The sequence below is a fragment of the Talpa europaea genome, assembly GCF_964194135.1.
Source record: "Talpa europaea genome assembly, chromosome: 12".
Classification (NCBI taxonomy): Eukaryota; Metazoa; Chordata; class Mammalia; order Eulipotyphla; family Talpidae; genus Talpa; species Talpa europaea.
In genome coordinates this window covers 96,979,398-97,000,605 of record NC_140079.1, presented here as the reverse complement: position 1 = coordinate 97,000,605, position 21,208 = coordinate 96,979,398, and the positions used below count along the sequence as shown (strand labels likewise).

Here is a 21,208-nt window from a genome sequence, read left to right as displayed (position 1 = left end):
CATTGGGCTGTTTATTCCATTTTCAGCAAGTCCTTCTGAATGCCTACTATGTGCCACATGCTGTGCTAGGCTGAGACATTCAAAGTACCAGCCTAGACGACCAGCAACCTGCACGGAGTGGTCACTAAGGACCTCACAGACATCCTGTCACATCCTGTCCACTGTGTCTTGAATGCATGGTGACCAGGCAGGCAAAGCTCTGCTTGCCCAGTGCCCACGTTCTGGGGGCACAGAGAAACCATCCGTCAGTAAACATGTGAATTATAGAGTGGCCACGCACACACATGCACGCACACACATGCACGCACACACATGCACGCACACACATGCACGCATACACACAGGCATGCCCGTCATGTCTCGAGGAACCCCCTGAAATGCTGACACAAGACCAAGGAGAAAAGGAAGTTTCATTCAGCTCACAATATCTTGATTTGACTGGAATTAACCCAAATTGACTACGATTCTATTTTTTTACCTCGAAGACATGTCATAGTTCACTACGCAGTTCAAACCCAGCTGCAAAGCCTGTCTCTGTGAACCTGACCTCAGGGCCTCGTGCCCACCCCATGCTCACCTGCAAAGGACAGTTCATCTCCTCAGCCGCACACTCCAGTCGCCTCTTGACAGACTCCATGCCCTGAGTCTCGGTGGCCAGCCGCTCCAGCTCGAAGCCCAGCTCCGACTTCCAGAAGCCAATGTCCGACAGCCTCTGGCCCAGGTTCCTGGTGGTCCCCTCCTGCATCTGGCGCGTCAGCTGATCCTTCTCCTGCATGAGCCGCATGGAGTCGCCTGTCAGCCGGCTGCACCACTTCCGGGAGGCCTCAGCCCCGCATATCTGCAGCTGGCTGGACCGCTCCCAGTCGCGGGGGCTGTAGCGGCAGAAGAGCGCAGAACGGAGGGCCGGCAGGATGGTGGGAGGCCTGAGCGGGCTGCGGCACATGGCTTCCTTGTCTGGGCAGGCCTGAGTGTTGGCGATCCTGTAGAAGAGGCTGGGTCTCCAGCAGTTGAGGGAGCGGTGCCCAGGCAGGTAGTAGGGCTGGCAGCATTCCTGGACCACGGGGGCCCGCACTGCGGGCGGCAGCTCCGTGAAGCCACAGGTTTTCTTGGGGACACAGTAACTGGCAGTCTGAGTGGTTCCCAGAAACTCCATCCTCCCCCATCAGCTCTGCTTTGGCAAACTATTCCCCAGGGGGCCGAGGCCTGGAGGGAGGGGAAGGCACTTCTCCTGGGCCCTGGCCAGGCCTCTATGACTCGCACTGTTGTCATAAAGCCTGGGGTGCAGGACTTCCCTGGGGTGCTCTCCCGGTCACACCAGCAGGGACCATATTGTAAAACCAAACCAACAAAGTAAGGACAAGTTTCTCAATCCACGGAGTTGGAGGTGCAAGAAAGAGCATTTATGTATTTTCCAATCACCGTCGAATCAGTTTTTGCAGACCTAACCCTGCTCTGTGGGATGAGATTTCGTGTAGTTCCCCTCCAGTAAACTCTGACAGCTTAGGGCCAGCTTGGTCCAGGTTGGTTGTTTGCCTTCACTCTTTGTCTACAAGGTGATACCAAAGCAAGAAATACCTTGTTAGGCAAGGGGTTCAAACGTCAGAGTATAATTACACAAACCTCAATGGTGGAGCCCGCTACACATCCCGGCTCCGTGGTGTAGGCTGTAGGGACCTCTGTTGACTGCAATGTCCATTATTGACACAAATGTCATTCAGCCAGTCCAGTACATTTAGAGCATGGAGTACTATGCAGCCATGAAAAGGAATGAAGTTCCCAGAAACAACATGACTGAATCTCAAATGTGTTAAATTAAGTGAAAGCCACTCCAGGGAGTGGTGGTGGGAGTAGGGGGGATTGAATTTGGAGGGATAATTTGGGGATGGCCATAGTCTTGTTTTCTATCTTGATAGTGGTAGGGGTTACATTGGTCATCAAAACCCACAGAACTGTCTACTAGAACCAGTGGATTTTTGTTACTGTATGGAAATTACACCTCAATGAATCTAACCTTAATGAAGGTGGGGGCAGAGATCATGAGCACCCCCTCATCTATTTTGCTCGCTATTAAGTCCCAGCATCCAGCACACCCCTGAATGAATGAATGGACATCCCAGAATGAGAGCTTTCTTGTCCCAGATTGAGTATTCAATTCTTTCCTCTATGCCAATATTTTTATCTCCCCAAGAAACTGCCCCACTTTCTTTACTGGTGGGAGTGGCAACAAATTCTATAAGTATGAAAAGGCAGAGAACTTGGTCTGTTGAAATGGGAAAGAGAAGAGTCTAACCTTCAGCTAGTCCTTGTCAATGGAGTAAGAAGGTCCATGGGCATGTTCTCCCCAATGGCCTAAAACCAGGATTGAAAAATGGAATGTGAAGACAAAGGCAGAAAGAAATAACATTTATTAGGCATCATCTGTGTACCCAATACCTTCCAATGCTCATTTAATGTCCACAGAATACCCATAAAGAAAGCCTTGATAGCCCCATACAATGAGCTGGGTAAGAAAATCATGTGGGCTCTGGGTACCCCAATTCCTATTACACTTACCTAGCAGGATCCTCTAGAAGAGCCAGCACGTTGAGGGCAGCCAAGAGAAGGACCAAACAGCTGAAAATGGGCGATGCTTTGTTTGGGTGCAGATCCCATCTCTGGGTGCTTCGTGTCCCTGGTGAAGACAGCTGGGCAGCACAAACAGGAGAGCCGTGACCTGAGGGTGAACGCCAGCGCGTGGTCCCTTCCGAGCGCGCTCTGTGTGGCCGTTTGCAGGTATATGTCTAGGATGTCAGCCTGCGAGGCAGGGTGGCACCTGTGTGCTGTGATACTTCTGCTTGGCAAGTGACTATTTTCATTTGTCTATGACTCCTTTACTGAAGTCACCATCTTTAACATTGGAATACAATTCTTTGTATGTATATCACAACTGGAAAAAAAAAAACCAATAACCAGAAACTCAATTATTCCTGGAGAGATCATTAAGGATATCTCAACCTCCTCAAGAGGCAGATGTCAGAAAAATGCTCAACCCTGGATGTCAAATACACTCAGTTCACTGCAGCCTTGTGAGCCCCCCATGCCCCCCCCACTACTATTGCACTTTTTTCAATCTCTTTTAAACCACACAGAGGGAAAGCGTCACTTTCTTCCTGAAATATCTGGAGTGGCAAGTGGGAGGGGTTGGGGGATGATAGAGGAACGGCCCCCCTGGAGTGGGTTCCCAGTCCTTCACCCCACCTTGCCGCTCAAACTTTGGAGACTCCAGGCCCACCAAGCTCTCCCTGGACCAGCTGTTTTGAGCTGGCTGCCTGCCCTCGTGCAAAGGGACGGCGCCATGTCCGTGCATTTGATGGGAAACCCTGTCTGCAGAAGAAAGGCATCAGACCGGCATGTGTCCTGGGACCTGAGCTGTCTGCTAAATGCTGTAAGCATCAACCCAGCCCAGCAAGGCTGCACGCTTTCCTGGGGCGCCCCCTGTGGGTAGACAGGGATCTTTGCCCTGTGCCTTCCTCCCAGCCAAAATCTGTTCTTAGAAAACCACCAACATAGGGACATACACAGGAAAGATCCGAGAAAAAGTCAGAAGGAAGCTGTTTCCCATTCAGCATGCAGGTCCATGCAAACACAAAAACGGAATTTTCCAATAAAGGCTTGTTTCCCCTGCTCTGCATTTCAGAAGGTAACTTTTTTGGACTTCAAGCATTGGTCTTGGCTGGTGACCAGTGACCCGGAAACCCACCGGTAGACACATGCACGTGTGCTAGAATGCACGCCGATGTGTGGTCATTGCTGCAGTTAATGTAGCAATGAAAAAAAAAGTGGAGCTGACCCAATACCCCCTGGTGGAGGATCACTAAAGAGATCGTAGCCCACCCATTCTATGGAATACTCTGCAACTTTCGAAGAAAGTGATGTCTGCATTTGCTGATAAGAAAAGGCTTTCAAATACAGGGGAAGTGCGGAAGCGATAGAACCGCCTGTAAGCTGTGACATTGCTGAAGCAAACATGCAAGTCATCGCACAGACACACATGTGGGAGGATACACAGTGCCGGATGATCACCTTCGGAGAGGGCCTGAAGTCTGTGGGGCGTGGGGGCACAGAGGGAGACTGTGACTTTTTGATTAAGTCTTCCATACTTAATGTATATGCGTATATTTTCCTTCACAAGCATGAGTGACAGAGCATATACTATATACGCGTGTTCCAAATTTGTTTCTCACATGTCTGAGGCTGGCAGACTGAGGTCAGGGGCCCAGCCTGGTTGGGTCCTGGCAGGATTCTTTTGTTGACTTATGAAAGATCAGCTTCTTTTGGGGGAGGGAGATGATACCTGAGCTGACTATCTTGATTGCGGGGACGGTGTGTATACATAAGTTAAAACATGTCAGTTGTACATATTTAATACATGCAATTTATTGTCCATCAGGTACACCTTCACAAAGCTGAGGGTTTTTTTTAAGATTTATTTTTATTTATTTATGCATACAATAACTGGGGTGTAGGCCAGAGGTGGGGGGCGATGACAGGATTCACCAGAGACAGAGTGGGGGACAGAACAGGCAGATTGACTGAAATCCACTGCTGAGGGGAGCAGTGGGGAGACAGGAGAGGTCTGCCGTGCCATGTGGGTCAGCCCCCTGGCTGGGGAATCTAACTCAGGTCAAAGCAATGGGTAATAGCAAGACAGTGCTAAAACTTAACCCCTGCACCACCGGGGGGGCCCCCCAAAAAGCTGTTTAAGAAACAAACTAATAATTCCTAGCACCTACCTAGGGCTTAAATGTACCAGACGCTTTAAAAACATAATTTTACTCATATTATTTGTTCCTCCCCATAATAACCCTTCGAGGTTATTGTAAATATTGCCATTTTACAGAGGAGGAAACTGAGAATTGAAGGAAGGGCACAAGCTGGTGGCGGGGGAGCTGGAATTTAATGCAAATATCGGGTGTTTAGAACATCTATGCTCTTGAGCAACACACATCAACTTCTCTACGTATAAAGAATGGAGTCTTGTTTTTTCATTCAATTGTATGTTAAGTGCCTGGCATGTATGTAGCTCTTTAGGTGATACTTTTGCTGGATTCAAGGAAAGAGGTAGAAAATTTTCTACTTCTAAATTTAATTTTCCCCACATGGCCCGACTCCTTTGATGATCTGTTGGGGAAGAGCATCATCTACTGGTGAAATGCAGAACTGCAGGCAGCACCTCCAGGGCGCGTGATGGCGTTTTCTCCACCTGCAGGTATTTAAATGCTTCTGTCCCACTGATTCAGCATTTAAATTCTTAACCATTTTAACACAGGTTCTCATCTTGTTTCACCCACTAACACGCCATGCCTTAAGGGAAACTCTCCCTGCCTAAGCCTCAGCCACCCACCCCACCCGTGTATCACACCTTTGCTCTCTGGATGTTTTGCTCTTGATGCTTTGCAAGAATTAAACTCTTATCCCAACAGAAATCTCATGGGGCAAATGATCTAACTACCTCCCCCTCCATTTTACAGAGGAACAAACTGGAGCAGGGTCATGCAGTGACTAGTCCAATGTTATTCAGGCCCTAAAAGCTGGACATGGATTTGAACTTGTGTCATCTGCCTTCAGAGTATGATTAGCCCGCCCTCACCCACCTCACACCCGTCACTGCCTCCGAGTAAGTCTGTAGTGCCACCACCAGAACCCCTGGGGAGTGTTTAAAACATGCTGTGATTCCGTGATTTATAATAAGAAATGTGTATGGTTTTTGTCCCAATCTGGCACAGAGCCCCTAAAACCCTTGGAATTTCCTAAAGGCTAAGAGTTGAGAAGGTGCCTCTTGTTATGTTAGTGCTGACTAAGGGACCCACCCGTGTGTGGGGCCTGTAAGGCCAGAAGCTGGTTGCCGGGGGAACCATCTCTGGGATGGGAGGGTGGAAACCTTCAGTACCTGGACCTCTGGCCAATGGTCCTTTAATGATTTAATCAATCCTGTCTGTGTAACGAAGCCCCCATCAAAACCCAAATAAGCTTTGGGGAGAGCACCTGGGAGCAGCCCACCCTTTCCCTTACTCCTTGCCCAGTGCAGCTCTGACTGTTCCTGATCCTTTTACGATATCCTTCTGTGATGTGTTTATCCTTTTATGATAACCAGGAATGAAGAAGCAAATTTTTTCTAAGTTTCTCTGAGTTCTCTGAGCTGCTCCAGCAAATTAATTGAGACCAAGGAGGAGATGAGGGAGCCTCTGACCCATCATCACAGTCAGAACAGGTGACAGCCCGAAAGTCCAAGGGGAGGGTTGTTAAACCCCCAACCTGCAGTCAGGAGGGGGGAAGCAGAGGTGACAACCTGGGTTCGTCATCAGCAGTGGGAAGAAGACAGACCTGTGCCTGAGCCGTACCCTGTGGGAGCCAACGCCATCTCTGGGCAGAGGTGGGGTGGAGTTGAATCACAGGCCTCCAGCTGGGGTCAGGAGCCTTGTTTGTTGGAGTGGGGGATGCACCCCCAAACCTTGAGAAGTAGGATCAGGCCCAGGGCCTGTGATGATTTAATTGGTGTGGGGGAGAAGGATTCGGGTCTAAAATTCCCCAGGTTATAAGGTGGGCAGGGCCAGGAAGCCTGCTCTGGAGGGGTGTGGGGCAGAGCACCCCATAGTCCTGGTCTAGATTTAAGTTCTAATCCTTCAGAAATAACAAATTTTGAAAAATTAACAGACTTTGTTTGGGTGGGGGGAGCGGCAACTTTAGGTGTCTGGAAAAATTTATCAGGAAGTTCAGCTAGTTCCTGCATGTTCCTTCTCCTCCACCCCACTTGTCCCCATTATTAATGCCTTGCATTGTCCTGGTACATTTGTTATAACTGGCAAATCAATATTGATAATTAAGAAAACAGGTAATTTACATTCGGGCTCACACTTGGTGGTGTCCAGTCTGGGCCTCCTCATAGCACCCCTCAGAGTAGTTTCCTGGCCCCCAAATCCTGTCTCTGCCCATCCCTCCTCCCTCCCTGCCTCCCTCCCTCCTCTGCCCCCCTTTGCAGCCCCTCATCACTGATTTTTGCACTCTAGTTTTACAAACTCCGTCAATCCTAAAAAATGTAGCTATTTAAATCTACGGGATTTAACTAGGTTTTCAACATTAAAAAATACTTTTTTAACTTCAATTTTGTGCTCTTGGTCACTGCCACCTTTAATCAGAGGAACCGAAACATTTTATTTTTTTTAAAGATTTATTTATTTATGCATACAAGAGCTGGGGTACAGGCCAGAGTAGCGGGGGGTGAGAGGATTCACCAGAGACAAAGTGGGGAACAGAACAGGCAGATTGAGTGAAATACTCTGCTGAGGGGAGCAGCGGGCGAGACAGGAGAGGCCTGATGCGCCATGTGGGATTCTCGCTGGCCGGCTGAGATTGAACCGGCGGCGCTGCAGAGGCTGCGGACAGCTTCACAGTGCGGGGCTCAACCACCTGCGCCACCAGGGAGGCCCACAAGTCCCTTTTAAGCACGTGGGTTAGGACCCAGTCAGGCCAACCCATTTCACATCGAGGTTGCCCTCCAACCCATTTCACATCGAGCTGTGGTGAGCATACCTGGCACCCAGACCTGGATCATTAATTTCCCAGGGAAGCAACCCCAGCACGTTGGAGAAATGACTGCAGTAGGAAATGTGGAAGAGAAGCCTAGAACATCTCACCATGTAAGAAAGATGTGCTCAAAGGATTTGGATTAGCATCTTAAACAATGCTGACTGGGAGGGAGATTTGGGGACAAAGTCGACCAGCAAGAACAGCGACTTCTAAACCACAGAATCAGAATTTTAAAAACACATAAGTTCATAATCTAAGGAAAAAAAGAGGGGACAAGAATGCCATCATTTATGGAAGGATGCCAGTTAATAAAGATAATGAATAATGACAGGGCTGGGAAAGGCAGTTTTGCAAATATCACTATAACTGATTCAGGCAAGAATGATCCTAAAACCACTAAGTGGAATTGTTAGGGGAAAAGGATGTGCTGAGCAAACGCCATACAGGCTTTGTGGACGCCACCCCCACTCCATCAAGACACTGGGAACTACAAACCCCGTGATCCCCAAAGGGAAGTTGCAAAGCCTAAGCGTGGAGTTAAGCAACCATTTTTGCTGTTTGTAAATAAAACCAGCCATGTTTGGGGGGTCTCGGGCACTTGGCTAGGCAGGTTTGGTCTTGGGGGTCATTTGGGATTCCAGGTCGGCAGAATGGGTCGGACGCATTTAAGAATTTATCTCCCTATTTCCCCCCTGAGTTGTACATTTCCCCATTCCCCCTTCCACTGCGAATAAACCTTTTGTTAACCTTTGTGTGTGTCTGCAGTTTAGCATTAGTAAGTCCCCTTGAGGCGCGGGTGAGGACCCACAGTCAGGCAACCAGTTTTATATCAGGGTTGCCCTGTATGGAAAGATTGACGGAGAATGGGATATTCAGGTGGTCTCAGTTTATCATCCTGCAGAGTCCTCAATGGATTACAATGGCAGAAGGCGCCGCCCACAGCAGAAACAGGGCAGACTCCATGTGGGACCGAGCGACCCGCCCCCCATGGCCAGCAAGGGCCCCTAATGGGGGCGCTGCCTCACCGCACAGGAGTCCCGTCCCTGGAGCCAGCCAGCCCAAAACTCACCCTGAATCTAATCACGGGGAGAAGAGGGGGGTATCAGACAAATGAAGATTATGGAACACTCTGCCGGGCAACTGGCCTGGCCTGCAGGTGGAACAGAGGGCCGGGTGTGCCTCCGTGGCCAGGATTGGGGGCTGTCTTGAACTTGAGGCGACTAGCATTTGGCATAATACAGCGCAATTAGCATGCATACGAATTTTCTTAGGTATAAGACGATGTGAGGGCGATGCAGGGCAACGTCTTGCACAGCCCACTGTGAAGGGGAACCGAACCAGCAGCCCCGCCGTCCCCGCCGGACCTGCGCGTGCGCACACGCTCTCCCCAGTCCGACACTTATTTCGCGCGGCTGGAGCGTCAGATCGGGCGCCGGCGGGAGGAAATACGCAAGCGCGGGTTCCGGAGCCTGCGTCGGCGCCCCAGCGGCGGCATGGAGGAGGTGCCTCAGGGTGAGCGCGCGGAGGGGGTGGGTGCTGGGGCCCAGGGGCAGGAGTTCCTCTAACTGTGATCTTGTTCCCGCGAAGGATGTCCCGGGACCGGCACCGCCCAGGCTGGCCAAGGGGCCTCCTGCCAGGGGTGCCCCAACCAGCGGCTGTGCGCTTCTGGAGCCGGTGCCGCCCCGGACCCCGGTGAGCAAGGGGCGGGGCCTGGGCGGGAAGTGGACGGCGCAGGCCGGAAGAGGCGGGCGTGGATGGAGGGGAAGTGGGGCTTGGGGGCGGGGCCTGAGTGGCGAGGGGCGGGGTCTGAGTGGTGATGGGCGGGGCCTGAGTGGTGAGGGGGCGGGGCTGAGTGCCGGGGGCGGGGTTTTAAAGGCTGAGATGGGGCGGAGCCTGGGGAGTCCGCAGGGTTGATGGGTGGGACCTGACGTTTGAGTGGCAGTGCAGTGGTCGGGAGGCGGCCCCCTGCAGAGGGAATAGGATATAAATTTGGAAGTTTAGGAGCTCAGGCTTAAATCCTGACTCTGCAAATTTCTTCCTTTGAACAAAATTTTCTTCCTTTGGGCAAAAGATGGATTCTCCAGGTCATTCAACAGAAATATGTGTGATCACCTCCGAGGCACGGTGCCCAGCACTGGGCATACAGTTGTCAATGTCATGCCACTGCCCTGGTGGAGTTTACTAATAGGGAAGCCCCACAGTAAACAAGCTAGCAAATAAATTCCAGTGATAAGTACTGAGAAGGACAAATTGTGGGGGAGGGGGGTCAGATTCTGGAGCCGCTAAAGGATCTTTAAAAAGCAGAAGGAAGCTGGGAGAATTTGGATGGCATTCAGGGATACTTAGATTTGATCCCTTGGCGCACTGCAAATAGTATGACCTTGAGCAAAAGCCTGAACCTCTCTGACACTCCATTTCCGCATCAAAAACAGGAAGAAAATAATTATCTCCTGGTGTTGTACACTTCATTGGGGACTCTCAATCTTGGCACCCTTGATTTTCAGGACCAGGTCATTCTTTGACAGAAAGACTGTCCTGAATACTGTTGGACATTTATCAACATCCCTAGCCTCTAACCGCTGCATGACAGTGGTCCCTTTGGTTCCTGTAACAACGAAAATTTGTCCCCAGATGTTGTCAGGGATCCCCTGGCAGATTTTTCCCCCAGATTGGGACCCATTACTGTATGTGAAGCCCCGTGTAGAGCCGGGAATACAGCGGTGCCCACTTCGGGGTCCCCACCCTCATGGAGCTAGTGTCCCGACAGGGGGAGGAAACAACTGAGAAGGAAGTTCCAGGTGCGAGAACAGCCCCGTTTCCCTTGCGGCACTCATCACCACCACTGGCCAGGCGGTCAGGTGATTCACCCAGGATCCTGGTAAACGTGCCCCGGGATGGTAGTTTCTTCTGCCCTGTGGGAAGCGTGGCATCTAGGGTTCAGTGAGGGACTTCATCACCTGAACTGCTTCCTTTGCAGCCATAGAGGAAATCAAGGAGAAGATGAAGACCGTGAAACACATAATCTTGGTGTTGTCTGGGAAAGGCGGTGTCGGCAAAAGCACATTCAGTGCCCACCTGGCCCACGTCCTAGCGGAGGATGAAAACACACAGGTGGGGCCCTGGGAAAAACTGGGAGCAGTTCCTTCAGTCTGAGGGTTCATGCTGGCTTGCTGAGCACTGACCCCTGAAATTGAGTTGGGTTGGCCTCTTGGGAATCCAGATCCCTGCAGGGAGAGCAGGGAAGGCTTAGCCAGGCAGTCAAGCTAGGCTTGGATGGGTTTCTCCAGCTGTGGAAATGGAAAGCAAGTGTCCTTTTCTCTTGACATGCTGATTGTTACATCAGGCTCAGAACTTCTTTTCTTTATTAGCCCTTTTCTTCCTGTTCCTATCCTAGGGGTCGGTAGACCAGAGCCCATGGCCAAATCCAGCCCATCTGTCTTTGTGCCCTGTGAGCTAAGAATGGCTTTTCATTGATTAGTGGTGGCTTTTAAACCTTGATATAAGTACCTGCCTATCCGTGGAGGAGCAGTGCTGAGTTTGCACCTGGTCAGAGAGCAGTGCTGAGTTCAAAATGTACTCGTCAGTTCTGTTTTCTGGTAGCCAGCCATCTCCTGCCACCAGATGGTCAAATTTGTATGGACCAGTTGGCAGGCCAAGAAATTCTCAGGTCATCACTGTTACCCAGAATAACCTTTGCTCTTAGAAGCTGTCAGGCGTGTTCCTTAGCAGCTCCCTGGACATGGGCTTGAGCCAGGCTGGTTACAAATTACTGCTTGTGAGTAGGGGTGACTGCTGGCACGTGATTCCCCAGAAGCCCTGGCGCATGCATGGACTCTGCAGCACAGCGAAGGGAGGTCCTATCCAGCATGGATGTGCGGCTGGATAAGCGGGTTTCTCACTGCAGGTCAGACTTAAACAAGTCTGCACATAGAAGGTGTGTCTCCCCCAAGCACCTTCTCATGACAGTGGAAGCCCCACTGTCTCCAGAGGGCACACCGTGAAGGTGCAGTGTGGACACTGGACACTGGACTGTCTTGTTGGCTAGTCCAGTTGCACATCCTCTCCTCCCCCACTGCCCGCCCTCCCCGCACCTCCACCCCCACCCTGTGCAGCACGTTGCAGGGGGCCACCCTGTGCTCTGCTGGCTGTGAGCCAGGCTGTCCACATGAGCTCCTGCAGGCCAGTCTAACAGCTCCTTTGTGCGGGGCCTCGACTCAAGTGGGAGCAGCATTGGAAGACACCCCTGAGTTAATCTCAGGCTGGCTGGGAGGTACAGGCAGGGTGTAGTGAAGGGAGAAGGAGCCTTTGTATGGAAGTTTGAGCTATGAGCCGTGCAAATTCATAGGCCATGTGTCCACTGTCGATGTCACCAGTGCCCATAAATTACCAGATCGTGTTGCCCTGGGATCTGGACAGCAACCTTCGTCACTGAAAGGCCCGCACTCTGCCTCAGGCTGCCGTGCTGGACCTTGATCGCACCTCCTCGGGCCTGCATACTCGAGCTGGAAGGTGCCAGCATTTCTACAAACGCTTGTTTCATGGAGCAGAAGCCCAGACAAATGGGAGTGGGGGTGGGGAAGCAACTGTAGAGTGACACAGTCCAGGAGCCCCGAGAGTTAGGGCTTCAATCCACTTCCCGTGACCTCTGTTTAAGGGGAAGCTTGGGGTGCGTGGTAAGGGGAAGCTTTGAGCCCAACAGCCCTGTAGCTGCTTCCCGCTCACCCCCACTTTTGGCTGGGCCAGTGCAGCCAGGGCTTCTTCCCGTCAGGCTTCTAGCACCTTCCACAGAGCACGAACCTGCTCTGGCAGGCAGGGGCCCTGGAAATAACTGGGCTCTCTGGCAGTAATTGTATGGTGTTGGGCTTGTGACAGGGCCAATAGGAAGTCTGGCAGCAGCCATTTCAGACACCACCATGGCAGCAACTGCACATGACCCATTCTTGCATCAGTTCACTGTATTCACCCCATTGGTTTGTCGGCCTGTAATTTCTCAGAAGGAAACTGATTAAATTGTTCTCCAAAGAGGACACAGAGTAGCTAGATACCTGCGGGTATTGACAAACATCTCGGGCCTTAGTGATGGTTTAATTTCCCAAATCATGACACTCTGGTATGAAACGTCTGTGGGTCATTAACAACCCCCTGACCCCCACGTATCCAGGAGGCCAGGAGCGTGTCCTGTTGCACTGTCCTCGTGCTCCAGCAGAGGGCGCTTGAGGCTGCAGGCTGAGCTGCGTGTGAGGGTCCCCTGAGATCCTGGGGAAGTAGGAGGTTGAGGTCTGAAGAGAGGTTTGAAGAGGGAAGCAAGAAGCAAATTTAGGGCAAATTAAAACATTACCCAGAAGTGCTGCACTTTGGATCCTAGACATAAGAACTTTCAAGGTGAACGCTGGCCCCACGCCGGCCGACTCGGCCCCTCGTGGGTCAGACCAAGGAAGCAGGTGTTTGGGGCAGGGTGTTCATCTGAGGATCTGCAAAAAATTTTCCTAGGTTTCTTTTTTTCCTTTGGTTTTGGGAGTTGTCTGAACTGTCATTGATCTTCAGGACACAGGGTCGGAGAGCTGCTGGAGGGAGTGCTCTGGCCTGGCCCCAGGGGCAGAGGAAGAACCCTGGTGTGAATGGGGAGTCCCTGGTTTATGTCCCTCTGCTCCTTGCTCATTGAACAAGCCCCTGGGCCTCTGTGCCCCTTACTTTCCCCAGTTACCATCCCCCAGGCGCATGGTAAGGGCTGAGTGGGTGGTGACAGCCTGAGTCCCCAGGTGACCTGGCACCAGTACCCATAGACGCCCCTCTCCCCACACTGCAAGGCCAAGTTCGGGGTGGGGTTGCACTCTGCCAGACTCTGTTTAGAGGTTTTGGACTGTTCCTGCATGGCCTAGAAGAACAGTGTTATATCTCATGCTCAAGCGCTTCCACTGGGTCCACGTTTGACCTGGTTTCTTCCATTTTCCTCACTTCCTTTTCCTCAAACTCCGTCCCCTTCCACTTGTGCACCTCTGGAGAATCGTGTCCGGTTACATCACTGCTCTGCTTTCTTGCTCCCCAGGTTGCTCTCCTGGACGTTGATATATGTGGGCCATCAATTCCCAAGATCATGGGATTGGAAGGAGAGCAGGTAAGTGTCACCTCACAGGCGCAGGGAAGTGTCTTGGGGCGCAGCAGGCTGCACTGCTATCACTAGACACTGGGTCAGCAGCGGCCTGCCTCTGCACGGACACAGCGAAATCGGGCAGATGTTTTCCTCAACCACCTGTTTAACAGCTGTGCACGTTGGAGGCGGGATGACATTCAAGTTCATGCAGAGCACGTGGGAAGTGTTCCTATGGATGTTGCCTTAGAGGGGAAGGGAAACAGTGCGCCAGATGCAGAAGTAAGGCACGGAAACATAGCTGGGATGTGAGCGTGGGGCTGGTTTCTCTAGGGCTCTTCCCCAGGAAGCAAGGGAATGTTTCTGCCTGTGGGCTCTCCTGGGGAACTGAGACTGCAGGAGAGCGATGCGGGAGGGGGCAGGGCCAAGAGTGAGTGCAGGTGCTGGGATCTCCCCATCTCTCCGCCAAGACTGCAAAAAGCAGTCCAAGACGAGTTCCCCAAGGGCAGTCCACTGAGCTAGGCTGCCCCGGGGCATCAGGGCTGGGTCTGAGCAGTGATGAACAAGGCAGAGGGCTCCTGCGGGAGGGGCAGACGACAAGTCACAGAAAACTAAAGCAGCGTAAGGGGCAGGTGGCAGGGAGGTGTGCTCAGGGTCACCCTGTTTCTGAGAGCCTGCCAAAGGGCCCCCCTAGAGCAAGTGTAGACGCCCAAAGCAGGAGTGTCCTCATGTCCTCAGCAGAGTGGCAGAGGGGGCAGAGGGCTGGGGGCGCCAGCTGGAGAGGAGCCGGGGCAGATGGGCCAGCCCTTGTGGGCTCTGCTCAGGGCTTCCTGCTGCGGGGAGGGGGGGGGGGCGGCTGGCAGGGCGCAGGATCAGGTAGGTGACCCCTGTGATCACACCTGTCATCAAGCTCCTGGCACGTGCTCCCTGATGTTTAAACATTCATGTGTGTGTGTCCCGTATACACGCTACAATTAGCTTACAAAAACTGAGACTTGTGAACGGTGAGATGAAATAAAAGTTGGGCTGTTTTCTTCCGGGCTGTTGGATCGTCACCAGTGACTTAGAGAACCGTGTAACTAGGAGTGAGTGTGTCTCTAAGGAGCAGGACTTCAGAGGCCAGAGGGCTCATGTTACATGATTTCGTTTCTGTGACATGTCCAGAACAGGCTCATCTAGGGAGACAGAGCAGATGGTGGCCACTAGGGCTGGGGGACACGTAGGGATTGGGGGTGACAGGTTGGGGGTGCAGGGTATCTTCTTATAGTAATGAAAATGTTCTAAAGTGATTATGGTGGTGGACGTACAAATCTGAATATCCCAAGAGCCACTGAATTGTGTGCTTTAAATGGGTGAATTATGTGCCACGTGGATTATGTAGCTGTTTAAAAAAGCAAGTCTTCATTAAAAAAAAAAATAGGCTTATGTTCTAAAGCTTAATTTCTGAGGGTTGATGTGTAATTGGAAGTTGCTTAAGTTCTAATTTCATAGCGAGAGGGAAACAGCTGAGCCCTGGCTGCTGGTGACCCCGCTGGAAGAAAGCCTTAATCCTGAGCCCCAGCGACACCCCTCCCCAGCCCCGCCCCTGGGCCAGCGGAGCTAAAACTCCTGCCTCAGCGTGGGCTACCTTGGCATTGCTGTGTCCCTCGGCGAGTCCCTTCACTCCTGCCTCCTGCCAGGGCAGCCTCCTTGCTTCCATGATTACTTGCATTCTGTCAGGAGCTGCCATCACACTTTCACATACCACAGACCCAGAGTTTTATTTGAACTGAGGTTATTTGCTTCCTTGACTAGACACCTGAGCAGAGTTTCAAAACAGCCCCACTTGGGGGGAGAAGGTGTTGGATTAATTGTGCCTCCCTTGCCCATCCCCCACCCAGCCATTGACTCCCTACTGAGAACTCAGCACACGAGACAATGAATTGTATTTTTATAAAATGGTGGCATTTGCGCCTGGAGTGTGGCCAGCTCCTCACAAACGATGTGCTTGCTCCGTTGATGCAGGTTCACCAGAGTGGCTCGGGCTGGTCTCCTGTGGTGAGTGTCCGCGCCTCTTACTTGCGGGGGGCGGGGGGCGTGTGTGCACAGACGTGCTAGGCAGGCAGGCTGTTCTTGGCCACTTGTTCGTCAGCCGCAAGTACTTGTGGGAACTTTTCTAGGCACAAGGAATAGTTGAGGCTGGGGTTGGGCGATAACTAGATTTGCTTTGTAGACCATGTGCGCCCCGCTGTTGCACCTGGACGTAGTGAAAGTGGGTGCCGGGGTTCCAGTAAAACTATGGACACTGAAGTGGGCAGGGTTAGGCTGGGGGCCAGTTAGGGAGCTGGTTTTCCTTCATTTCAGCCAGTTCCTATCACGCAGCACAGGGCCGCCTAGACCCCGTCCATGCCCCCCAGTAGTGTGGCCCTTTTTGTCTTCAAAAATGATTTGAGGATTCAAAGAGCGAATAGGCAGCTTAGGTCACATGGTAACTTTGTCCCCAGATGGTTTTTTAGCCAGCACTCAGAAGACATAGGGACGTGTCTTGTGCAGTGATTTAAAGTAAAGTGCTTGGGCCTCCCCAGTGGCGCAGCAGTTGAGCGCTGGGTTGCGAAGCTGCCTACAGCCTCTGCGGCGCCAGTTCGATCCCCGGCTGCTCCCCGGCCACCGGAGGAGGGTCCCACATGGCGCGCAGGCCTCTCCTGCCGCCCGCTGCTCCCCTCAGCAGTGTACTTCGTCCATCTGCCTGCTCTGCTCCCCGCTCTGGCGAATTCTCTCACCCTCCCGCGCTTCTGACTGTACCCAGTGCTTGTATAAATAAATAAATCTTTAAAAAAAATAAAGTAAAGTGCTTCTTGCTTTGTTCTCTCCAGTTCCTGGAAGACAACCTGGGGGTGATGTCGGTGGGGTTCTTGCTCAGCAGTCCTGACGATGCTGTTATCTGGAGGGGACCAAAGAAGAACGGTTTGTGCCTCTGCTTTCTGTCTTCCGTCACGTTCTCCTGAGGGCAGCCCCGTCGCAGGTCCCCGCACAGCCCATCCCCTGCAGGGGGTCAGTTCTCATCTGCTGGGCTTTCTAGAGCCTCACCCTGACGCCTCCATTTTGGTTTTCTCCACTGGTCGAAGACAGCTACTAGAAGGACTCGCTCCCATGGTCATTAAAATGTGTTACAAGTTTCTCTCCCCTTAAGACCTGTGTAACCCTGAAATTTCCTGTCTCTGGTTTGGTAGTGAGAGAGAGGTGTGTGAGGGGCATCCGTGCTGGGTTGACGGGCATTTGTCCCAGAGGGAGCTTGTTGGGAGGGGCGGGCTGTGCCGGCCATTGTAGGGTGTGGGCAGCCCTGGCTTCTCTAGCCGCCAGGTGCTAGCAGCACCTCCACCCCGGAATGACATCCAAAAATGCTGACTGTCAGACACCGAGATTCAGAGCACGGATCGGGGGTCACGGAGATCGAACCCGTACTTCTGGGAGAGCCACTGAGAGAACAGGGTGTCGTGGTCCTCTCTGCAGGCATGATCAAGCAGTTCCTCCGAGATGTGGACTGGGGCGAGGTGGACTACCTCGTCGTAGACACCCCGCCTGGCACGTCGGACGAGCACCTGTCGGTGGTCCAGTACCTGACGGCAGCGCGCATCGACGGGGCGGTGATAATCACCACACCTCAGGTGAGCGGGCAGCCGGGCCCACTGGGGAGGCTTCTCGGCCACAACCTGGGCAGGTCTTCAGGGACCTTGGGTTTCTCTTACGACGACGAGTAAGCATTCCACAGTGTTTTTTGGTCCACGGATTAAACGATAGAGGTTCAGAATAGCCTTCTTAGTTTCCCTTCACAAAGCCAGTGAGATTTTTGGTGCTGCTGTTATTTAGATTTGGTGCTGCGGTAACTTAGTCCTTCCTGGTCACGTCACCCTGGCCATGCTCTGTGGTGAGTACCCACATGGACACGCCTGTCAGAACAATTCAGGAACTCCCCGCAGAACCAGCCTGGGCAGTGGACACGTTTTTGGTTCACCTGCTGTGGTCCTCACCCCTTCTTTGGCAGTGCCCAACGCCTTCTGTCCAGTCACATGCTGCCAAGCCATGCTGACCCCAAACTGAGGAGAGGGCCTTGGCCTGAGGAGACCCCACAGCACTGGTACTCTGCCGTGCTGCATTATCACCCCATTACTCTTAGGGAGCCCCAAAGATAAGCAGCTGTGCTTTATTCTCTTAAGTCTTTGTGATGGTAAAAATCGACCAGGACACCTGTCCCCTCCACCACACAACCTGTTTTGACTGTGAAGTCACCAGACTTTCTGGCCCTTGCTAGGAGGTGTCTCTCCAGGACGTGCGGAAAGAAATCAGCTTCTGCCGCAAGGTAAAGCTGCCCATCATCGGGGTGGTGGAGAACATGAGTGGCTTCGTCTGCCCCAAGTGCAAGGTGAGCGGTGCCGGCTGCCTAGGTGCCAGCCAGCTCCTCCCCTGTCCCAGGAAATAGCATCTCAATTACAAGCTTCTATTGCTAATTTAATGAATGTTTTGGGGGATGTTGGTGTTTGATATTACAAAATAGCTTTTTAAAAGGTGTTTTAAGACGTGGGCCTTCTCAATTCTGAAACAAAATCACATCTCCTCCCTCTTTTCCCTTGTCACACAGAAAGAGTCTCAGATATTCCCGCCGACGACGGGGGGTGCGGAGGTGATGTGCCAGGATCTGAACGTCCCCCTCCTGGGCAAAGTGCCCCTGGACCCACACATAGGTGGGTGAGTGCAGGCATCCCCATTCCTACCCTCGTGGCCAAGTAAAGCCTTCCCTCCTCGCCCCGGTGCTGCCAGGCCACAGCTGGGCAGTGGGACCCTTGCGAGTCAAGCTCTAGGGCAGAGAATCTGCAAACACGCTTGGAACCAGGGGAGCTGGCAGACCTCAGTGAAGGGGGCAGGGAGTTTCAGGGAAAGCTGGGGTGAAGGTCCTAGGAATACTGAGAGGAGAGGGGACAGAGGGGAATGGCCTGGGGCCCATGCAGGCAGGAGAGGGCAGTGGAGCTCCCTCTTGGACGGGAAATAGGTTTGGAGGTGCGGGTCATGGACAGAATTAACCTCAAAAACCCCTTAGAAAGATGCCCTCCATGTCCTATTCCTGCCCCCCAACAGAGCCCCATGTTCAGTGCTGACGGCTTCCCGGGCCCGCTGGAAGTGGAGGGAGAATGCTGGCGGGGAGGGGGAGCCCCTGCGGCGGCTGTGTGTGCAGCCCGGGAGCTCAGCTGCGTTTGTCAGATGCGAGCTGAGGACTTGTTTCAGGGGCACCAGTGTGTTCTCAGGGAGCCCCGTGGCTGGCTCACCGGAGGGCAGGGGAGGGCAGCGCCTCGTGTTGGCCGGCCAAGGGGTCAGGGTTTGACGGTCTTGCAGAAGGAGGGGTCAGAGGCGTGCTGTCTGCAACATCCCCGAGTGACTTGGGGGGCACTATCGGGGGTGGCGGGTTCCCTTTGGGGTGCTGTGTCTGCAGGCTGGGGAGGCCTTAGGTTGGTCTCAGGCCTGGGAGAGTGGCCAGGAGTAGAGGAGGGGTCCCCAAGGCGGTGTATAGAACAGAGGCCAAAGTTGCAGTTTGGGGGATGTGTGCTTTGTGGAAGTGGGGAAGGGGCAAGAGCTGCTCCAAGGAGGAGAACGGTCTGTGGGACCCCAGGCTCCGTGGCACCCCCAAGATCCTGAACTCCTCTTTGTACCACATCCAAAGCTCCAGCTGCGTTTCACCCCTCCCGAGTGCTACACACTCGCACTGGCAGCAGGTGCTCAGTGCTGACTGGCAGGTCAGGCGTTTGTGGGGCAGCAGGGCCTACACGAGCGCCGAGTCCCCGACCACTCTCAAGCACCTGAGTGCGGACGAGCCTGCGTGCGCTGCCTGTGTGCCCATAATCCCAGGAAGGTGTCTGAGACACGCTTCTCACCTTTGACCTTTTGTAGTCTCTACTTTTTTTGCTCCGTGCAGTGCAGGTTCGGGAGCCACTCGGGAGCTGCTGACTCCATTTTGTGAGCCCTGGAACCAGCACTGCCACCCACTACCCCAGTGATCCATAGGCCAGTCAGAGCTGCCTTGGAATGTGGGGTGGTCGTGGAGCCCCCCAACATTCTTGGCTTTGTTCCTCCTCACAGGCACAGAAAGTGCCAAGGTCATGTTTGCACTAGGTTTTCTTCAGGGATTTCAATGGGATTTCTTTGTTTTTTTAAGGAAAGAGCTGTGACAACGGACAGTCTTTTCTGACCGATGCACCAGATTCGCCAGCCACTTTAGCCTACAGAAGCATAATTCAAAGTAAGTGATTGAGTCTTGTAAGTTCTAATGCCTGTGAGGCCAGAAAGGGAAATAAATGAGCCACGTGGGCTGGGATGTGAACGGGTCCCACCTAGGAGCACAAATGACCACAGCCGCACAGCCTCGGGTGGGGAGAGGAGGGTGGAGTGGTGTAGGAGGGCCTGGAGGGTGTCCCCCTCAACCAGGAGCTGGGGATCTTCCGGTACGTCAATGTTGTGAGCGAAGTCAGTCTGAAAGCACAGCCGCATGAGTTTTACGGTACAGGAAATATATCTCAGCGAAACCATCCAAAGAGAAGGAAGAAAACCCAAAGCTCCAGGAGCTGAGACAAACTCACACGTGGGCCTGCTCAGCCGCCAAGGTGGCCCTTGCCTGGCTGTCACAGCCAGAGCCTGTCGTTGAAGTTTTTACCCCTCAGTTTGTGGCTGGGCCTTGTTGAGCAAGTGTTCAGGGTAAATGACATCTCTCCCGGAATTCCCGATCACAGAATGGGCCATAGGAAGGCAGCTGGTATCTGGGCACCTTCGAGGATTCCTCGGTAGAAACAGGACTTCTTTGGGGAATTAAGCTGTCTGGAGAGCCCGCCCCAGAGAACAAGGCGGCCTAGGCGCTGACACACCGCCCTGTTTTCCAGGAATTCAGGAGTTCTGCAGCCTGCATCAGCCAAAAGAAGAGAACCCCCTGCCTTCCTGAACACAGAAGGACGCAGGCGACCCCAGGGACACATGGGGTCACAGGAAGGGACCGGCCTGGCCTGGTGGAAGCCACTTTTTCAGTTTCATCCTCTAGTATTTGTACACTCCTTTAGAACATGTGTAAAGGGTGTTCTACCAAACATGCCGTTTAAAAAAAAATAAAAATGTTTCCTCAAACCTCCCCCGAGGCCTGCTTCCCCTGAAAGCCGCCAGCTGGCAGGCTGGGGAATTCTTCTCTGGCGGAAACTTGTCCGATGACAGACCCTCTCACTGAAGCCACTGCCACTTTCAGAGACGAGCCTAAAAAAAAGAGCAGGAGGGATGAAGCCAAGACTTCACGCGAGGCAGTCCCCACGGCTACTCTCCAGAGTTGGGGCATGCTGGGTGCGTGGGAGCCTGGCAGAGGCCCGTGTGGGTGTGCAGCTGGGGCTGTCGAGATACCTGGAGAAGCCCTTCAACCCCCAGGTAAGCAGCTGTGGGCTGTGCCTGCACCCGGTGCGTGTACACCGCACCCACCCGTTTCCAGGGGCCTTCAGAACAACATACAGGGATTTCAGTTACATAAAAAGGAGAGCGAGCTGTCAGCTCTCAAAT

At 52.9% G+C, this 21,208-nt stretch overlaps 2 protein-coding genes across 5 annotated transcripts in view; one reads left to right on the top strand and one right to left on the bottom strand.

The window, feature by feature from the left end:
- The window catches only part of TEKT5 (tektin 5), a gene marked incomplete at both ends in the record, with an annotated part of 34,283 nt that extends 33,130 nt beyond the window's left edge, over window positions 1-1,153 (bottom strand). The window contains one exon of the mRNA XM_084249804.1: window positions 578-1,153. Within this exon, the coding sequence (XP_084105930.1) occupies window positions 578-1,153 (576 nt within the window). The remainder of the gene's footprint in view (window positions 1-577) is intronic.
- A 9,398-nt stretch (window positions 1,154-10,551) lies between these two features.
- NUBP1 (NUBP iron-sulfur cluster assembly factor 1, cytosolic) lies at window positions 10,552-20,663 on the top strand (the record flags this gene model as incomplete). Of its 4 annotated transcripts, XM_084251579.1 has the most annotated exons (9): window positions 10,552-10,677; window positions 13,613-13,681; window positions 15,659-15,691; window positions 16,507-16,597; window positions 17,144-17,298; window positions 17,943-18,053; window positions 18,270-18,372; window positions 19,836-19,919; window positions 20,554-20,663. In XM_084251579.1, the coding sequence occupies exons 1-9, from the start codon at window positions 10,567-10,569 to the stop codon at window positions 20,610-20,612; spliced, it is 816 nt and encodes a 271-aa protein (XP_084107705.1). In that variant the 5' UTR covers window positions 10,552-10,566. The 4 variants fall into 4 exon arrangements, with proteins under 4 accessions (XP_084107705.1, XP_084107706.1, XP_084107707.1 ...); XM_084251580.1 differs by lacking the exon at window positions 15,659-15,691; XM_084251581.1 differs by lacking the exon at window positions 19,836-19,919 and having other exon boundaries at window positions 20,554-20,612.
- Between the last annotated feature and the right edge of the window lie 545 nt (window positions 20,664-21,208).